We start from the raw sequence: 18,985 nt of genomic DNA, 5'->3' as shown, positions 1-18,985 counted from the left end.
TGCAGGTCTGACTTTGTTTAATGAAACTATTTCTGATAGAAGTCAGCCTTTAATCAATTTCATCTGGAATTATATTCAAGATCACATCTTCATTTCCTCGACGAACCACAACTGAAAGATCATCATTGTCTTTAACAGCTTCACTTACATCTTCTGTTGAGGTGACTGTTTTTCCATTAATGCTGATAATCACATCACCATCTCTCAGGCCAGAGCTGCAACAAAGAAACCAGAGACTTTGAATCAGATGATAAAACAGGGAGTAACCTTCAGAACCCAGTCACCTCCTGCCTAAGTCACAATGGTGAAATCTATGTAAAAGGCCAGTGCTGTCTGTGTACAGATACACCTCAAAATAGGTCTTGAATACAGCTAGGGCGTACATGATTAAGGACTTTAAAATTCAACAAGGGCAACTTAAGTCAGTCCATTACTCTAGAGGTAGCCACTGTAAATTAATTCAGAGAATCTAATTATTAGAATTACACACAAACAGTTTCACTATGAAACTAACACAGTCGTTATCTTCTCCTGTATGCAGAAGTCGACAACTGTAATAGAAACAACTCTCCCTGCAAGGAGAATGTGCTATGTGCTGTTTCTTGCTTGTACTGATTGGCCACGCTTCTCAGTGACTCCAAAATTTCTCTATTCTAGAGTGAATGCAGCATTCACAGGCTTGCATGGCTCACACCCCAGCATCTAACCACTTGTATCCAAATGTCAATGTTATTGCCTCAGAACTACAACATATTTCCTAGAATGATCACCTATCTTTTTAGGATACACATTGGGGATGGGTTTATTAGAGTCACTGGGCTAGCCACAAGCTGCTAGATACGATGCAGTACAACCCTCAGAAGAGGCTCTACTGCATAGAAACAAGGTGTGCAAAGAGCTGTTAGTTGGTAACTATTCAGTGTAACCAGCAGGACTTGAAACAGAGAGCTGCATTGTGGTACTAAGTACCATTGTGCAGGGGGAAAAGAAATGTTAACCAAGGTTCCAATTTCTATCAGTTACGTTAATGGAAGTTTTGACAGAAGTGTACACCCACAGAGGTACCTGCTGGAAAGGGAAGCAAGAGATGAAGCAGTCCCTTTAGTTATAGGTGATCTTAACGGTCTATAATGGAGCATGACTCCACTGTAGGAGCACCCATGCCCCAATTCACTGATAGAAGTCAGAGGGCAAAACTGCTTCACTTGAGCTCTGTCTTCTTATGGAAAGAGGTAGAAGGCTCAGCTCCACTGTCAGACTCATTCGCTTTGGACATCAGAGTGTACTGGAGTCACGGGACTGGGGGAAAGGGAGAGGGATGCATAGGAAACACTATCAAACAGACTGTGAACACCCTTTGGATGAAATTCTAAAAAACATGGCTGGATTTATTCCCTTAAGTTTTAGCATGGGACAGGTCTGGTGTCTAATATTCTCCCTCCCTTCACCCCCAGCACTGTTCTAACATAAGCATAGCCTTTGAGAAAGCACTAAAAATGTAAAGTGACATACACACAAAATGGGGAAGCTTTCTGACACATGCTGTAAACACTCTCGGTCAAGTAAAAATGGGAAAGGAAGCTACAGTTCAAGTTACACAGATCCCCAAAATCAGACATCAATACATGTGCAAGAAGTTCAGTAATTCTCAATGTGAAATAAAACACTACAAACTTTGGAAGAGTTCCAAATTGCAGACCTTATTGTTTAGCAGGCTAAATTCTTAATTAGTTACTACTGCTGACTTAAATGGGAATACATGGAAACTTAATCAGCCTAGAATTTTGCCCATTATATTTAAATCCTGTGGTTTCCTGTACTAACTTCATATTTCTGGGGAACTGGGTTCAAATCTCATTTAGGTCATAGGTTATCTGAGCTTGGCCGTCTTGAATTAGTCCCCTGGTGGTAAGGTAGATGTTCCACTGGACTAAACTGTGTGGTGGTTTTATGATGTGAACAACTGGGCTCAGCAAAAACTTGTACTGAAATAAATAATGTTGCAGGCCAGAAAACTAGGATACTGATAGATCTGTGTGCATAGGTCCATCTGCATTAACACCTGCCCACATTTGGGCTATAGCTGCTGCTAACACAAAACCTGATCTTGCAAGCCTGCCTTATATGAGACTTCCATGAATTTCATTGGGATTTCTGGCATGTGGAGGACAGAGGGTTTGGTGCAGAGTCTCTCCTCTCACCTTACCCTCATGCCGTATGCCTGTTCTACAGTCAGAGGCATGATTGCAGCAAGCATGCATACCATGCTGGCTTTCATTTAGCTAGATCAAAGCCAGCTCGAGTAACAGCAACAATGTAGCTATGGCAGCAAAGGCAACCAAAGGGGCTAGCTGCTTAATACATATCCAGAATGCTGGGCAGGGTTGTTCTCAGGCTAGTCGATGCTGGGCAGCTACACTGCTATTGTTACTTGTATTCTAAATCAAAGCTAGCACAGGTGTGCCTACAGATGTAATCACACCTACCAATTGCAGTGTAGACACACCCAAAGAAGAAAGCAGTAGCATTCATGTGGTTTTCTCCCCATTGCGTAATGGTATCAGTTTGCATGTGACAGATTCAGCATTCTCTTAGCAATTCCTCTTGAACTTAAGCTTTGGAAGACATTCTCCATTTCTGGTTTAAAGTACAACAGAATCTACTAGCCTTGACATCTAGACATTTGAGACTGAAAATAAGGCATAAGGTATGAACAGTGAGAGTAATTAACCATTGGAACAGTTTACAAAAGGTCATGGTAGATCTTCCATCACTGGTAACTTTTAAATCAAGACTGGAAGTTTTCCTAAATGACCTGCTCTAGGAATTATTTTGGGGAAGTTCCCTGGCCTGGGTTATACAGGAAATCAGACTAGATCATCATAATGGTCCCATCTGGCCTTAGAATCTATGAATTAATATCATTCTGGTCTCAGCAGTGCCCTCAACACTGGCAGCATTCTGTAGTCATGGTGTACATGTAATTCATAATTACAGCTCTAACATGTTTGTTTTATAACTTACTGCTAGTGAGCACCACCCTCAGTCTGCTGCAGGTTATAAGGATGAAAAAAGTTATGAAGAGTTAAACTATATGAAATCAATCCTTTTCTACTCAAAAAACACAATAAGTGATCATCTTCACAGGATTTCTAGCAAAAATACAAAAAACTAACACACTTGATCAATCTGTCCTGATTTAAGGCACAATTCTCTACTCAAGCAAGTTTCCCATTGACAACTGCCAGAATTTTGCCCAAGTACAAGAAGCACAACAGGCCCTTTCATCCCAAGCACACAAAATCATTTGGTCTTCCGGATTTGAAAATTCTCTATATATTTTTAGAGCAAGGGGAGTGGGGGTGGTGGAAATGGATTCAGACTTGAACTGATCTTGTACTTGTGGCCATGTCTACATCTAAAATTTTGCAGCGCTGGTTGTTACAGCTGTATTAGTACAGCTGTATAGGGCCAGCGCTGCAGAGTGGCCACACTTACAGCAACCAGCGCTGCAAGTGGTGTTAGATGTGGCCACACTGCAGCACTGTTGGGCGGCTTCAAGGGGGGTTCCGGGAACGCGAGAGCAAACCGGGAAAGGAGACCAGCTTCGCCGCGGTTTGCTCTCGCGTTCCCCGAACCACCCTGCAAACCGCAGGGAAGGAGACCTGCTTGCTCGGGGTTCCGGGAACGCGAGAGCAAACCGGGAAAGGAGACCAGCTTCGCCGCGGTTTGCTCTCGCGTTCCCCGAACCACCCTGCAAACCGCAGGGAAGGAGACCTGCTTGCTCGGGGTTCCGGGAACGAGAGAGCAAACCGGGAAAGGAGACCAGCTTCGCTGCGGTTTGCTCTCGCGTTCCCGGAGCCACCCTGCAAACCGCAGGGAAGGAGACCTGCTTGCTCGGGGTTCCAGGAACGAGAGAGCAAACCGGGAAAGGAGACCAGCTTCGCCGCGGTTTGCTCTCGCGTTCCCGGAGCCACCCTGCAAACCGCAGGGAAGGAGACCTGCTTGCTCGGGGTTCCGGGAACGAGAGAGCAAACCGGGAAAGGAGACCAGCTTCGCCGCGGTTTGCTCTCGCGTTCCCGGAGCCACCCTGCAAACCGCAGGGAAGGAGACCTGCTTGCTCGGGGTTCCGGGAACGAGAGAGCAAACCGGGAAAGGAGACCAGCTTCGCCGCGGTTTGCTCTCGCGTTCCCGGAGCCACCCAGCAAACCGCAGGGAAGGAGACCTGCTTGCTCGGGGTTCCGGGAATGAGAGAGCAAACCGGGAAAGGAGACCAGCTTCGCCGCGGTTTGCTCTCGCGTTCCCCGAACCCCCCTGCAAACCGCAGGGAAGGAGACCTGCTTGCTCGGGGTTCCGGGAACGAGAGAGCAAACCGGGAAAGGAGACCAGCTTGATTACCAGAGGCTTCCTCCTTCCACGGAGGTCAAGAAAAGCGCTGGTAAGTGTCTACATTGGATTACCAGCGCTGGATCCTCTACACCCGAGACAAAACGGGAGTACGGCCAGCGCTGCAAACAGGGAGTTGCAGCGCTGGTGATGCCCTGCAGATGTGTACACCTTCAAAGTTGCAGCGCTGTAACTCCCTCACCAGCACTGCAACTTTCTGATGTAGACAAGCCCTGTGATAGCCACTCACAGAAAGCCATCCTGGTGTGGACTCTGAGGGCTTGGCTACACTTGCAGGTGTGCAGCGCTGGGAGGTACAGCTGTGTAGGGAAAGCGCTGCAGTGTGGCCACACTGACAGCTACCAGCGCTGCACTGTGGCCACATTTGCAGCGCTGTGGGGAGTGGTTCATTATGGGCAGCTATCCCAGCGTTCAAGTGGCTGCAACGTGCTTTTCAAAAGGGGGGTGGGGTGGAGTGTGACAGGGAGTGTGGGGGAGACACAGAGAGTGGATTTTTGGAGCTGACACTGTGTCAGCTCCCTGCCTTGCAAGTTCTAAGGACCGGAAGATACACAGCACCAACCTTCAATCATTTTAAAAGTTTCAAGTCCTTCCCCCACCCCTCTCTTATTCACTACATGCAAATTATGCACTCCTAAATAGCCTTCAGACCACATAAGCAGCTGCTCCAAAATGGACTCTCCCCTCCCCCCCGCCATGTTGCTTCTCTCCTCAAGCAAACTGTGACCATTCCAAAGAAATTCCCTTGCCTGCCTCTGCTCGAGCAAACAGGAGTTGTGTTTGTTTTTTAAGATAAGCAGGTCCGGGAGCCCAGCGTTCACAACAAACCGGAAGAGTGGCTGAACAGGCATTCTGGGATACCTCCGAATACCTCAGAGGCCAATTACAGCGCTTTTGGTGGCCACACTTGTGGAGCAGCGCTGCATCACCAGCGCTGCAATCCTTATACCCCAGGCAGAGCAGGAGTATGGCCAGCGCTGCAGCCAGGGAGATGCAGAGTTGTATGTGCCTTCCAAGTGTGGACAGTGAGTAAGTTGCAGCACTGGTGGTGGGTTTACAGCGCTGCAACTCTCAAGTGTAGCCAAGCCCTGAGTGAGCAAAATATCAGCCTCCATTCAGAGATCACAGCGTTAAAGAAGGTTGTATAGGGCTCTTACATGAACACTGCAATAGGAGCAGGGCCAGCTCTAGCAATTTTGTTGCCCCAAGTACAGCGGCATGCCATGGGGAGGCGCTCTGCCGCTCGCCGGTCCCGTGGCTCCGGTGGACCTCCCGCAGGCGTTTCTGTGGATGGTCAGCTGGTCCCGCGGCTCCGGTGGACCTGCTGCAGGCGTTTCTGCGGGGGGTCCACCGGAGCCGCGGGACCAGCAGACCGTCCGCAGCCACGCCTGCGGCAGCTCCACCAAAACTGCCTGCCGCCCTCCCAGCAACCGGCAGAGTGCCCCCTGCGGCATGCCGCCCCAAGCATACGCTTGGCGCACTGTAGCCTGGAGCCAGCCCTGAATAGGAGCATTTGAGAGGCCCCTGCAATGCCCACAAAGAGGCAGGTGGTGCAGCCTTCATCTTTAGGTTCTTACCTTGCAGCAGCAGTTCCTTGAATCACTTCAAAAACATAGACTCCAGAGTTCAGGTCCGGGAAGTCTTTATCATAGATTTTCAGTTCACGGATGAGACTGAAAAAGGAAATCATGATGGTAGAACTCTTCATGTGAAATACTGATCAGCCCATTACTGCCTAATCCATTACCTTGCACAAGGCCTAGGAAAAAACTGTCTTTTTAATATTGCCAATTCAGAAATGGTTCAGTATTATTCTGTCTCGGTATTGGGACTAGAAGACCCAACAGATTTTAAATTGGCATAGCTATAAATGCACAAACATTCCCATTTGTCCAGAAATGCAGACACTTAAAAAAATCATCCTGCAGCAAGACTGTCAACATTCAGGGATGTTTTTTTGAAAGCATAATTAATTGATGCTACGGCTCACTGTGAGCAAGTCTCAATGCAAAGTCCGAAATACAAACATTCACACTAACTCATAGACTCATAGACTCTAGGACTGGAAGGGACCTCGAGAGGTCATCGAGTCCAGTCCCCTGCCATCATGGCAGGACCAAAAACAACTGGATTCTTATGCTCAAAGCTGCTTTTTAACCCCTTTCAGACATACTATTTTAACAGTTGTTTTAATAAGAACCATGAAACTTATTTTTTGTTGCCACTTTCCCCTCAGAGGTATGTTTGCAATTTTCTAACCTGAATATCATGCTACTATTTCCTGCTGACGTTTAAGTTCTCTAGGACCCTTGGTATTCCTCTGGATTCCCTAGTCACCTGCATAATCGCCATTATTATTAATACCACTGTAGAACTCAGAGGCTCCAATCTAGATCATGGCCTCACCTTTGGCATTGTACAGATGCCTGTGAGGACAGTGCTTGGCCCAAAAAGCTTCCCAACTAAGTGACAAAGGGCGTGGGTCATAATCAACACATATACATAAAAGCAATTATATCTGTTTTATTATAAATAGATGAAGTGTCAGCTTACCCCCAGTCTACCGGAGGTTAATGATCTTACTTTGTCAAGCGCTTTGATACCTGGAGCATGAACAGCACTGCATTGGAAGTTCTGTAAATGCACCAGAATCTCTACAGCTCCCAAGAAGAGAGTTATGGCTGAACTACTTATTGACTATCTGCTAGAGACGGTCTTGAACTCTCTGTCCTTACAGTGAGGGTATGTCTTTGAGATGGGGGAGGGGAGGTGGCAAGATGACACCTGCAGAAGTTCTGATTGAGCTACCACACTAAAATAGTGTCTAGCTATGGTGGCGTGAGCAGTGGGAGGGGCTGGCCGCCCCTGAATGTAGCTGTCCAAGATACTAGGCACAGACTTGGGGCAGTTAACCCATCCGCCTGATTGTGCCACCACAGCTACATTCTATTTTTATCATGTTGGCTCAATCACAGCTAGTGCAGGTACATCTCCTCGAGCTGGGAATCACACACCCCACCTCAAATGATAGACAGTGTGAGAGACTGCATGAAAGCTGGTGATGAGTGCAGAAAACAAAGCTTACTTAAAAGTGAGGGGAAGCATTCGGAATCCCATGTATTTCTTCTTGGGTCGAATCGTCCCTAGAAGGACAGAGTCAACATTCATGAAATCAAATAAGACACAGCAAAACCTTACTCCCAGAAACATCAGGCATTTGCTTAGAATGTCCAAGGGGGGGAAGTGGGTTTTAGGAGCTGACAAAACAGCTCCAATTTTAAATTCTATTGGGTCATTAGGAGACTAACGTTTAGAATTATAACAGTGTTGAATAGAAAAGCCACATTTATGGTATAGTTTAAGCATGCTAAAATGTTTACATCAGAAGATGGAACTATGGGCCCAGTAAAGTTAGCAGAATGCAGAACACTTATGTTCTTCCACTGACTTCAATGGGCTTTGGATCAGAGCCATCAACAGCAAACCTCTCCCTGACAGGGGCCTCGCTCTTGGGACTAAGAGGGACCAGACGTCAATCCAGGCTCTCCAAATCTTTCTGAATCAGTCTCTCATGTTTCAAACTTGTAAGTAACAGCTAGGCAAGGCGTGTTAGTCTTATTTTTGTTTTCTCAACTTGTAAACGTTCCTTTTTGCCGAGAGGATTTTACCACTGTTTGCTGTAACTTTGAACCTAAGGCTAGAGGGGGTTCCTCTGGGCTATATGAATCTGGTTACCCTGTAAAGTATTTTCCATCCTGATTTTACAGAGATGATTTTTACCTTTCTTTCTTTAATTAAAAGCTTTCTTTTTAAGAACCTGATTGATTTTTCCTTGTTTTAAGATCCAAGGGGTTTGGATCGGTGTTCACCAGGAACTCGGTGAAAAAGCCTCTCAAGGCTGCCCAGGGAGGGGAGTGTTTTGGGGGGACAGGAAGTGTTCCAGACACTGAAATTTCTGGATGGTAGCAGTGTTACCAGATCTAAGCTAGTAATTAAGCTTAGAAGTGTCCATGCAAGTCCCCACATCTGTACCCTAAAGTTCAGAGTGGGGGAGGAACCTTGACATGGTGAGCAGTGGTGAGGGATTTTTTAGGAACCAAAAGCCAGTAGGATTTTTTTTTTTCCTTTCTAGCTGCTTAGAAGGCAGCCTGAGGGCAGAGATGTTAAGTTTTTTTAACAAGGGTCTTTGTTAAGAGTAGGTTTCAAGCTGTGAGCAAGCAGCCAGCAAAAGGAATTTACAAGCTGAACTGTTTTCTTTCTTTCTACCTCTCGGGTATAGCTAGTTAGAAAGTCTCTGTTAACCAAGCAGCCCTGAGCTGAGTGCATCCCAGTTTCAGTGAACTGCAGAGGGGTGTGGCCAGCACAAGAAAGCAGGAAAATGAGTACCAGTGGAGCAACTAACGAACTAGCTAGGCAGGAAGCAACAGAGAAAGACAACGAACATAAGAGACAGATGGAACTAGAACAATTAAAAATTAATGCAGAAATAGCCAGGGAAGAAGCAGCACACAAGAGAGCTATGGAGATGAAACAAAAAGAGATGGAGGAGAAAGAGGCTGACCACCAGAGGGCTATGGAGATCCAGAGGGAGGCCCACAAGCATGCCCTGGAATTAGCAAGGGCTAAGCAGGATGTACCAGCCAACCCTAACAACCGTTCTCCAGGTACTGTTTCCCATCCCCAAAAATTCCCCGCCTACAAAGCAGGTGATGATACTGAGGCCTTCTTAGAAAATTTCGAAAGGGCCTGCCATGGGTACAGCATCTCTACAGACCAGTACATGATAGAGCTGAGGCCACAGCTCAGTGGACCCTTAGCAGAGGTGGCGGCTGAAATGCCTAAGGAACACATGAACGATTATAAACTTTTTCAAACCAAGGCCAGAATCAGAATGGGGCTAACACCTGAGCATGCCCGTCGGTGGTTCAGAGCCCTAAGGTGGAATCCAGATGTGTCATTTACCCGACACGCCTACCACATTGGAAAGAATTGGGAGGCCTGGATATCAGGAGCAAGTGCTAACTCTGGAAGAGCTGTCCTTCCTAATGCAAATGGAGCAGTTTTTAGAGGGTGTTCCTGAGGAAATAGAAAGGTACATCCTAGATGGGAAGCCCAAAACTGTAACCGAGGCGAGGGAGATTGGAGCCAGATTGGTGAAAGTGGCAGAAAAGAAAAAAACTACTAGCAAGGGGAGCGAATATCAGAGGGGGCAAATCGAAAATAAACCCCATCACCGGGAGCAACCCACGACCCCACCCACAACCCAAGGAAAGCCCCAGACACCCTATTGTCCCACCTCACCAGTCTCCAGCAACCCACCTCGACCCAGTGACCAGTCAGCTGGGCAATGTTTTAAATGTAATGAACTGGGACATATAAAGGCCCACTGCCACAAGAACCCCAACCGATTACAGTTCATTACACCACAATCACACCAAAGATCCCTAGGCACAGATGCCTCTCAAATACCCTCGGAGTGAAGGGAAAACTTGAGAGTGAGTGGAAAGAAGGTTTTGGGAGGACAGGAAGTGTTCCAGACACTGAAATTTCTGCATGGTGGCAGTGTTACCAGATCTAAGCTAATAATTAAGCTTAGAAGTGTCCATGCAGGTCCCCACATCTGTACCTAAAGTTCAGAGTGGGGGAGAAACCTTGACAACAACACTCCTACCTTTCATCTGCCGGTCGTGAGATTCTTCTAGGAACTGACGGATTCGGTCAGAGGGGATGGCAAAGGAGATGCCAGCCGTTACCTTCAGCGTATTTATCCCTACAACTTCACCATCCTATTACAGAGAATGCAGCAAGAGTAACCAGACCTGGCTTATACACCACCACTTTCTGGGACACTTTTGGTGCAAGGTTTGCAAGAGTCAACAATGTATCGTGTTATTGGGGTGGCAAGCACTTTCACAGCAAAACTGAACCAGTGCTGGCAGAGTGGCACTGGAAAATTAACTGGTCATATGACCATAGGGACACGTAAAGGGACCAGAGTAAAGCTATCTACACTGCTGCATTTGTTAACACTATAAGCACAAACACAAATGCTATAGTACAAGGGAAGAGTAACTAACAATTTCCCCCACCATTTAATTCCAATTAGTGAATACAAATTTATTCATCCAGTTAAATTTGTATTCCAATTAGTGAATACAAATTTAAAATGATAAAGACTCCAACTTGAAAATAAAGTGATGAGAGACTCAGATCTGAGGATCCCAGAACACCGAAACACTGGGCTTTGGGAGGTCTGAGTACAGATCATTAGAGTAAGTGGAAACCATTGTATTAGTAGGTTCAGAATGGTGTAACCAGAATCCAGATCCCCAGCAAAGTGTTTGATGCAACCATGTGCAGTGCTAATCCTTTCCATGTGCTTGCCCTGCCATTTACAGGGGAGCCATTCTTTCTGCCTTATTAGCACCAAGGATCTCATCCTGCAGAGTGACAGATAAGTTCTACTCAGTTAATGGGAGTTGTGAGTGCTCAGCACCTGGCAGGACTGAACACATGGAGTAGCCACAACAGCATCCTGCCGTTGCTTGTACACACCGAGAAAGTGATGGTATTTGATGTGGAAAGTTTGCAGGTTGTATTAGTTACAAAGACTGCCATGGTTCAGAGGGTGCAGTCTGTCATCTGTGTATTAAGCAAATTCAGGACCAGATTTTCTAAACAGTTTAGCACCTGGCCATGGTTGTCACAGTGGTCACTTCTGTCTTCTGCCCATCTGTTCTCACAGGTGCTCCTTGAGCTTAGATGCAGAGAATCTCCCCAGGCTATAATAATGTTTGTGATGGGTAGCTACATTTTCAAAAGCATTCCCAGATAAACACAAGAGCTTTCCCAATATTTCAAAAAGCAATAGCTCAGTTCTGTTCACTTAACTCCAGGGTGAAATAGACACATCATGTGTGTTAGATTGCAAAACATGACACTAAAATGTAGAATCTAAGGGGAATTTAAATTAGAATGTGTGCGGTGGGGGTGGGAGATAAAACAAGATTCTCTTCTCACCTGCCACATAACCCCACTGGATTCAATGGAACAATCCCTGATTTATGAGACTGACTGTAGGTAGGGCTGGTGAAAAGTTTTCTGTTGAAACTAAAAGCAGCAAAGAATCCTGTGGCACCTTATAGACTAACAGACGTTTTGGAGCATGAGCTTTCGTGGGTGAATACCCACTTCGTCAGAAATTGTTTTTCCAACACAAAGTTGGGTTTTCAAGGAAACAAAGATTTTCCACAGAAGAGTCTATTTTCTGTGGAGAAAAAAATCTTTCCACAAAGATTTTGGTCAAAATCTTTTGATTTCCAATTTTTCAGTTAACATTCAGAAATTTCGGTGGAACATTTTGATGAAAATAAATAGAGTTTTTTTTTTGTCCAAACTTTCCATAAAAAACGTGAGACCAGGTCTAACTGTAAGTGAAAAGAGAATTCAGCCTTCACAGGATTAAAGACATTGGGCTTAACTTCACATAATGATGCCATCATTTAAATGACTTTATTCTACTAGAAGCTACAGTAAAGGGAGTAAAAGGCCACACAGGATGCTTGTCAATAAATTAAGAGGAAATTGAGAGGAACTTTAGAAATAGAGAAATAGTGGCAGCGAAGAGGGAAACTTACCAAGTTCACCAAGGGCCCACCTGAATTTCCATACTGTAAGAGAACACAATTGGAGAGGACTTTACAGTCACATTAAGACCACCATTCCCTGACAAAATTTGCTGGAGTCTGAGGAAGGCACTTTTGTATTGAAATAATCTTGATACCTATAATTTGCTGGGGGGTGGGGTTATTAAGGAGAGTTCTAGACATCAGTGAAAAAATACCTCAATGTGTAAGAGGGCAGAATAGTTTAGGAACCGCAAGGCATACGAACATGAGCCTTCCGTTCTTGCAAAAAAACAACTCCCCCTTTGCAGCTGCCACAGGAACAGTCAGCCTAAAGGCCCTTCTGGGCATCCTTGCAAGGAAGCATAACCTCTTATCAACAGGTGAAGGAGTCCTGAAAGCATCAGACCCTTTAGCAAGGTCATTGTGCAAGTAGAGTCTCTTTACTGATGAAAAGATCTCACAGAACTAACAGGTTATGGGAGGGTTTTGATCAAATTTGCTGCACAGAAATGGTTGCATCTAACTCCCATTCTTCATTTCAGTCACTCGAGCCATCCCTCAATAAGAACCACAGGATATAGCTCCAAGACACATTTCTGGTGATAATGGAGAGAGAGAGAGAGAGAGAGAGAGTGTGGGGGGGGGGCCTGGACTCCTCTTTACGAAAGCCATGCTAAACACTTCCGTAACATTACTTTCCTCCATAAGCCATTGTTGTGGTTAGCACAGGGATATGAGGTGAATGCAAACGGGAGAGGCATCCATGAGACCATCTCTGTTAATTACAGTGTAGTTCACACAATGAAAAGTTTGGGAACTCTTTGGGCATCATTCTCTAAGATTTAACTGGGGTTCCTGTGTTCTTAACTGAAGAACTCTCTGCTGCTGTGGACATGCCTAAGGTCCCCACCCCTGAAGGGGAAATCTCTAGACTTGGCACTTACATTGATGATGGCATCTGTCTGAATGTATGCCATGTCAGAGTCCTTCAGGCCAAGCTCCTTGCTGCCTCTTTGAGTGCTGCTGACGATTCCTGTCGTTACAGTGTTTTGTAAGGAGAAGGGACTGCCCAGCGCCACAACAAACTCCCCAGGACGGAGGTCAGAGGATCTGCCCAGCAGTAGTACAGAGAGGGCAGTCTGGGAAGGAGGCAGAACAATCAAACTGGTCACTTACTGCTAGACACTGATTCCTTAGACTAGTACAGTGGCCCACAGGCTCCAGGAGAGGGAGTTATTCTATAGGCAGCAGAGCAGATACTCAAGTGTTATTAAACACTCTGAAGTTCAGGATTCCTAGGTTTAATCACTGAATGCAGATATGAAGATGTCTTCATACAGCAGGGGTTCATTCAGATCAGCACATACTTTGAATCCTTTAGGGCATGTTATATAAGGGCTAATTGCTTCTGGCACACTAGCTTGCTCACTAACAACATGGAAATACTCATAGCACGCATACCTATAGGACAGCATGGATCAAAGGCAGGTCTACTCAACTTGTGAGTACAAACGTAGGTTTTGATGGGTAAAGAGACATTCTGTGGACAATTTCCAAAAAAATGTGACCCTCAATGAGTCCAATCGCATTGTTCCATTTCATCACAGCACTTCCTCCATTAAGCCCCACCTCACATATTTTGCTAGCGGGATGTCTTTGAAAGAAATTTCCTAGTGCTCCCTAGATGAGAGTGACAGATTCTCCGCTTGATCATACTGTGGGTTGGCTTGTCATGTGATGGAATAATGTTCATGGCATCTGACACTCAAACGCTCTTCAGTATTTAAAACACCTAGTAAGAGCTGTGTACTGCCTCCCACGGCCCTGCCAGAAATATTAGCCATTCTCTCCCTTTCACAGTTTGGAAAGAACCTCTGTCCTGCAGCAGTCATTAATGGGATGGCTGTAAATCATTGCACTGCCTGAATCACCTCTCTTCTTCACTTTACCAGTATTTCAGTGGGACATGTTGTGGCCATACTGACTCTCCTTTCAATTCAGTGGGGGAGTTCAGCTTAAAACAATAAATGTCACAATATGGTCTTTTATTGACTCAAACCAGCCAACCATTAGGGTTCAGGAGTTTTTAAATACAGCTCCAAAAATAGTTCTCCTATGAAAATAAGATGAACAATTTATTTGGGTAGATTTACTTCCCCCTTTGGAAGCTGAATCTTCCATTATATTTAGTTACTTCCTTCCTCCCTCCCCCCACCCCCGTGGCTTTGCAAAGAAGACTGTTTCTATTTTTTTTCTTTTAAGTAAAGAACAAACAGAATACCCCCAACTAATTCCCACAGAGAGACACAGAATCCCTTATAGACACACACCTCGTACAGAGATACAAACTGGACAGCAAAATGAAAGTTTATTCCAAGAAAATGGAAGGTTTTGAGTGTTTTGTTGTTTGTTTTTTAAATACCTATTTGGAGTAGAACTAGTTCTTTTATTAGTGTAACAAAAGTTATTTGAAAAAAAATATCAACAGTATCTTCCTGCAGCTACTAAATGAGAGCCTCTTGTAAACAGATATAGGGTATGTACACGAACTGGGCAAGACCAACCTCTCTGCGGTGGGGCTGCTTCTGAACCCTGTGCCCAGAAAGGTTGTAACTATGCTTTCCCCAATACCACTAAGTCTTATGGAGGAAAGACCACTACCTATCAAACACACAAATGCACCAGCTTTGAGTTTAAACCTCAGTTTATTTTCTGCTTCCCTATCTGATGGTCCTCCTCAAAGAGCTCAGACATACTCACATCAGGATATATTTTGATCAGGGCTATGTCCAACTTGTGGTCAACATCTTTGATTTTAGCTTCGTACTGCTCCCCGCTCTTGAGCTCCACTCTGATTCTCTGCTTATTGGTGAGAACATGCGCATTAGTGACAATCAGTCCTTCCTCTGACACTATGAATCCGGAGCCACTGGACACAAGAACTTCTTGGCTTGAGTAGGACACCCTGTGCAATGAATGAGTTATGTTGTTGCTGTTGTAAGTCTGAATTCGTACCAAGATGCACGCTGAAGAGGAGTGCTTTCTGATATAAAACCTCATAATAGTACCATAATGTTAATCTTCATCCTAAATCCCTCCCCACCCCTTTTTTCTTTTTTTAAAAGAAGGTACAGTACTGGGAATATCTTAAAAGCTAGAGCACAGGTTGCCAACATGAATGGATCTTGTTCAACCAGGATCCTGGGGGAGCAAAAATTCCATGTCAGTACAACTACATTAGATTACTAAAATGGAAAGTTTTAAAATAATGTGTATTTCTTACAGTTTTTCCATCACCCTCAGCTTGGTCAATTAAACTAATCAGCAACACATTTTAAAAGTCCATTTCTTATCAATTTTACTTTCTGGTTCTCATGCTGTGGCCAAGGGCTGCAATAGTTGGGCTGGAGATGCTGCAGGGGAACCTTTGTTTGTTTGTTTTTCTTAAAGTCATAAAAACATTTATATTTGTTCAGGTTTCACAAATGCTTGTTCATACAAAACCTAACTTTGGGGGCCAGATTTGACAGGAGTGTCCCTATTAATCAAATAGTAAACAAAATGGCATTGCTTACAAGCGTCAGACTTTCTGATCTCCCAATTCAAGCCTCTCATTTCTATAGGATTGTTTTACTGGCCACAGTAACAGCTCAGGGCAGTCTACCCCCCTCTCAATTTAAATGGTGTTTACATGCCTAACTATAATTAATCCTGATGGGAGTTCCCTGGGCCAATCTCAGGCACATCCAGAGGAAGACAATTTTATGGATTTCTTCCTCCACACAGTGCTGCCCAGAGGATTTAGAGGGCCTGGGGCAAAACAATTTTTAGGATCCCTTCCATAACAAAAAGTTGCAATACCATAGAATATTATATTCTTCAGGGGGGGCCCTGCAGGACCTGGGACCAATTGCCCCACTTGGGCCGCTCTACCCCCACACAGTGGTCTATTTATTCAAATGTTCATGAATGAGAGCCTGCTTTGCTGCTTCTATACCATAGTTCACAAATGTTTGCAAAAAGTGCTCTCAACCACCTTTACCAGCAAATTCATTATGAAACAGTTTAAAACAGCCTTAATTTGGCATCCTTACCTGCGAAAGAGCTCAAGATGGACAACAGCTGGAGCAATCTTCTCCACAACATCCGCAATAAAATTAAACTTGTACCTCAGGCTGTCAGGATGGAAGGAGCCTAGGGGCAAAGGTTTTAATTCCTGTTCATCGTTTTCCACTACACATGGAGATCATTACAGTAAGGAACAGCCACTGACTTGCTTCTCAAACTCTCACCATACAAGTCACCATGTGCTCACTTTCAAACAGAACTACAAATCAGACTGCAAGCTCTTTTTTAAGAGAGAGACTTTGTCTTAATTTACCTAGCAAAATGGGTCTAGATCTTGACTGGGGCTTTGGGCAGAATCACAATTTTAATATTCAACAACAACAAGTTTCCAGGTTGTATCTCACACACAAAGTCTTTTGGGAATCATATAATCACCAAGACCACCCACTCTTCTTACCTTTCAATATTATTCTGCAGCGTGTTAGCCCTTTATTCCCAGCCACTGACCACTGTGTTTATCTGATTGTTCCCCATGGACCCTTTTGTGCTAGACAGATACCTGAGCCGTACACAGCACTGCTCTGTCTGCTTAGTCAGTGACCAGTTCTCTGCACCTTCTTAAGGAACATCTACTTTGTGGTTTTTACTTAGGATTGATCTGGTTAAATATTGAAATATTGTGAAAAGCAGAAAATAAATCAGGTAGGCAATTCCTTGGACATAAGCAGAAGTTTGTAGCATAGATAGGATTACATGCTAAGGGTGGTTTTTTTCCAGGCATTTGGTTGTGCTGATCATTACGTTTGAGCTCTGGATGGCATTTTCCCTCTGAAGGGAATGCTGGCAAAGACCCTAGGGATTTTTCACCTTCCCCTGGGACAGTGGGTGGAAGCATCCTGTGTTGTTATTAGATGGATGGATCATATATGGAGAATACAGGATTCAGTTACTCACTTCCACTAGGTTTATTTTAATATTAAGTCATGGTTGCCAGTGAAGGGTGTCAAGAAGCAAGAGGGATCCTACCAACTATATTCCATTCAATGTACTGTTGAAATAGAAGATTGTAACGGTTGAGGTGAACTGGCCCCTCTTCAGGCTCTGGGAGAGGCAATCTGGATTTCTCCTACACAGTGTCTTAATCTTCAGGGCAAAGTAGAGCAAAACAAGTATACTGAGACTAGACCCCAAATAATTCAGTTCAACTGAATTTCCATATTTGCCATGCAAGAACTCACTGCCATAGAGGCAGAAAACTGTTTTCGATCCCACTAGTTTAATCAGCATATTCCTGTTAGGCTTTTAACTCTCCAAAGCCTGCATTTACAGATTAAATAGGCAGTCCCTCATACAGTTACCTAAAGGTGTCTACCCTTGGAACATTACTGAAATAATGATTGTGGAACAATTATTTCAGTATAAGTCCCCAGTTTGGACACATTTATTCCAGAATAGCTGTTTCATTAAGTATCCAAATGTAGACTAGTCCTGAAAAAGAACTCTGGGTAACCCTGCTGCTGAGCTCAAAAACCTGTGCTGATAAACTCAAGCCTCTGGTCCTGCACCTGGTTGGATCCTTCACTCTGGACTTGGCCAGTTAGAACCTTATGGAGAAATTGCATTTACACCCCTCTGTGAAACTTCATTCATTCATTCCAAAAGTAGGGCATCATCCCTGCCTCACCCAGGAAACAGAAGCAAAGGGAAATGAAAAACAAATCTGATCTCACAGGGGAGAAGTAGGAGACTAGAAGGGAACAAAACACAGAAAGTGACAACTATTGAACTCTGAGAAGAAGGGAGGGAGACGGAACCTAGCAGACAGTGAGTGCAGGAGAAGGGATGAGAAGAGAATCAGGTGGCAACAGAGAGCAAGGAGAGGAAAGACTGAGCAGGAGAAGGCGCTGGGCAGATGGATGCTGTGTTTGGTCGGGCGGGCGGGCTGGCTGCTTGGATAGGTAGGGCAGGTTAGCGGGCAAGGGAACAGGCTGGGTCGGGGAGGAGGAAGCTGATTGGTTGGGGCGGACTCGGTGTTTCCCTTGCGTGACCCAACTCCCCGCTGCCGCCCCTGTGCACGGGACTGGCTCCCGGGGCAGGAGGGATCAGTGGCTCCCTTACCTGGCTCTCCGCAGCCGCCCTGCTGCACGGGGATGGCCGGGGGCGCGTCCCGCAGCCGCTCCCGCCGGTTCTCGGCCCGCAGCTGGCACAGGCTGCGGTAGGTGCGGCCGTCGCTGCCGCACACGGGCTGGGGGGACTCGGCACAGAGGCAGGTGCCGCCCCGGGCCCGGAGGGCTGCGGGGCGCTGGCAGCGCAGCCCGTGGGCGCAGAGCCCCCCAGCGGCGCAGGGCCGCCCCTCCCCGGGCGCGCAGAGCCAGCAGCAGCCGCAGCGGTCCGGCTGGAGCAGGCCCCCGGCGGCCAGGCAGAGCTGGGGGTCCCGCGGGGGGCAGCGCGCCGGCTCACACACCGCCGGGCAGGGCACGGCCGGGGGCGGCCGCGGCTTCCCCAGGGGGGCGGCCAGCAGCAGCAAGAGCCAGCAGGGGGGCGGCCCCATGGCTGCTGGGGATGCACCCGAGGGACGCTGCTCCAAGGCTGTCCCGCCGTCCGGCGCAGCCCGGCTCCCTTTAAGGGCTGCCCCCGGCCTCAGCGCCTCCCGTCGGGGAGGAGCCGCGGGCCGGCCCCTGCCAAGACCAGCAGGGTGGCTCCTGCAGCCGGCTGGCCTGGGGCACCTTCCCCAGCACAGCTGGGCCCCGGGTGAGCGCTGCTTCTTGGCCAATAGCCCCGTGGCAGAGCAGCCTCAGGCAGGGGCAGAGGTGCTAGCATGAGGGGTGCTGGTTTGGAGCTCGGTGTCAGGCTGCCAGCACCCACCTAGAAATGGTTCCAGG

At 46.3% G+C, this 18,985-nt stretch overlaps 1 protein-coding gene across 1 annotated transcript; it reads right to left on the bottom strand.

Moving 5' to 3' along the window:
* LOC115637321 (serine protease HTR4-like) lies at positions 1 to 18,654 on the bottom strand. Its single transcript, XM_030538489.1, has 9 exons — positions 18,222 to 18,654; positions 16,130 to 16,229; positions 14,796 to 15,000; positions 12,980 to 13,174; positions 12,045 to 12,077; positions 10,079 to 10,193; positions 7,493 to 7,550; positions 5,985 to 6,080; positions 1 to 215 (listed from the first exon to the last, which is right to left on the bottom strand). The coding sequence occupies exons 1-9, from the start codon at positions 18,652 to 18,654 to the stop codon at positions 50 to 52; spliced, it is 1,401 nt and encodes a 466-aa protein (XP_030394349.1). The 3' UTR covers positions 1 to 49.
* Between the last annotated feature and the right edge of the window lie 331 nt (positions 18,655 to 18,985).

The sequence above is a fragment of the Gopherus evgoodei genome, chromosome 19, assembly GCF_007399415.2.
Source record: "Gopherus evgoodei ecotype Sinaloan lineage chromosome 19, rGopEvg1_v1.p, whole genome shotgun sequence".
Lineage (NCBI taxonomy): Eukaryota > Metazoa > Chordata > Testudines > Testudinidae > Gopherus > Gopherus evgoodei.
The sequence above is the reverse complement of the archived record's forward strand: the minus strand, read 5'-3'. Positions and strand labels throughout refer to the sequence as shown.

Coding starts and splice junctions, on each gene's coding strand:
- LOC115637321 (XM_030538489.1), bottom strand. CDS start 18,654: ATGGGGCCGCCCCCCTGCTGGCTCTTGCTGCTGCTGGCCGCCCCCCTG. Junction 12,078..12,979: donor AGACAGATGCCATCATCAAT/GTAAGTGCCAAG, acceptor GTTCTCTTACAG/TATGGAAATTCAGGTGGGCC. Junction 216..5,984: donor CAAGGAACTGCTGCTGCAAG/GTAAGAACCTAA, acceptor TCTTTGTTGCAG/CTCTGGCCTGAGAGATGGTG.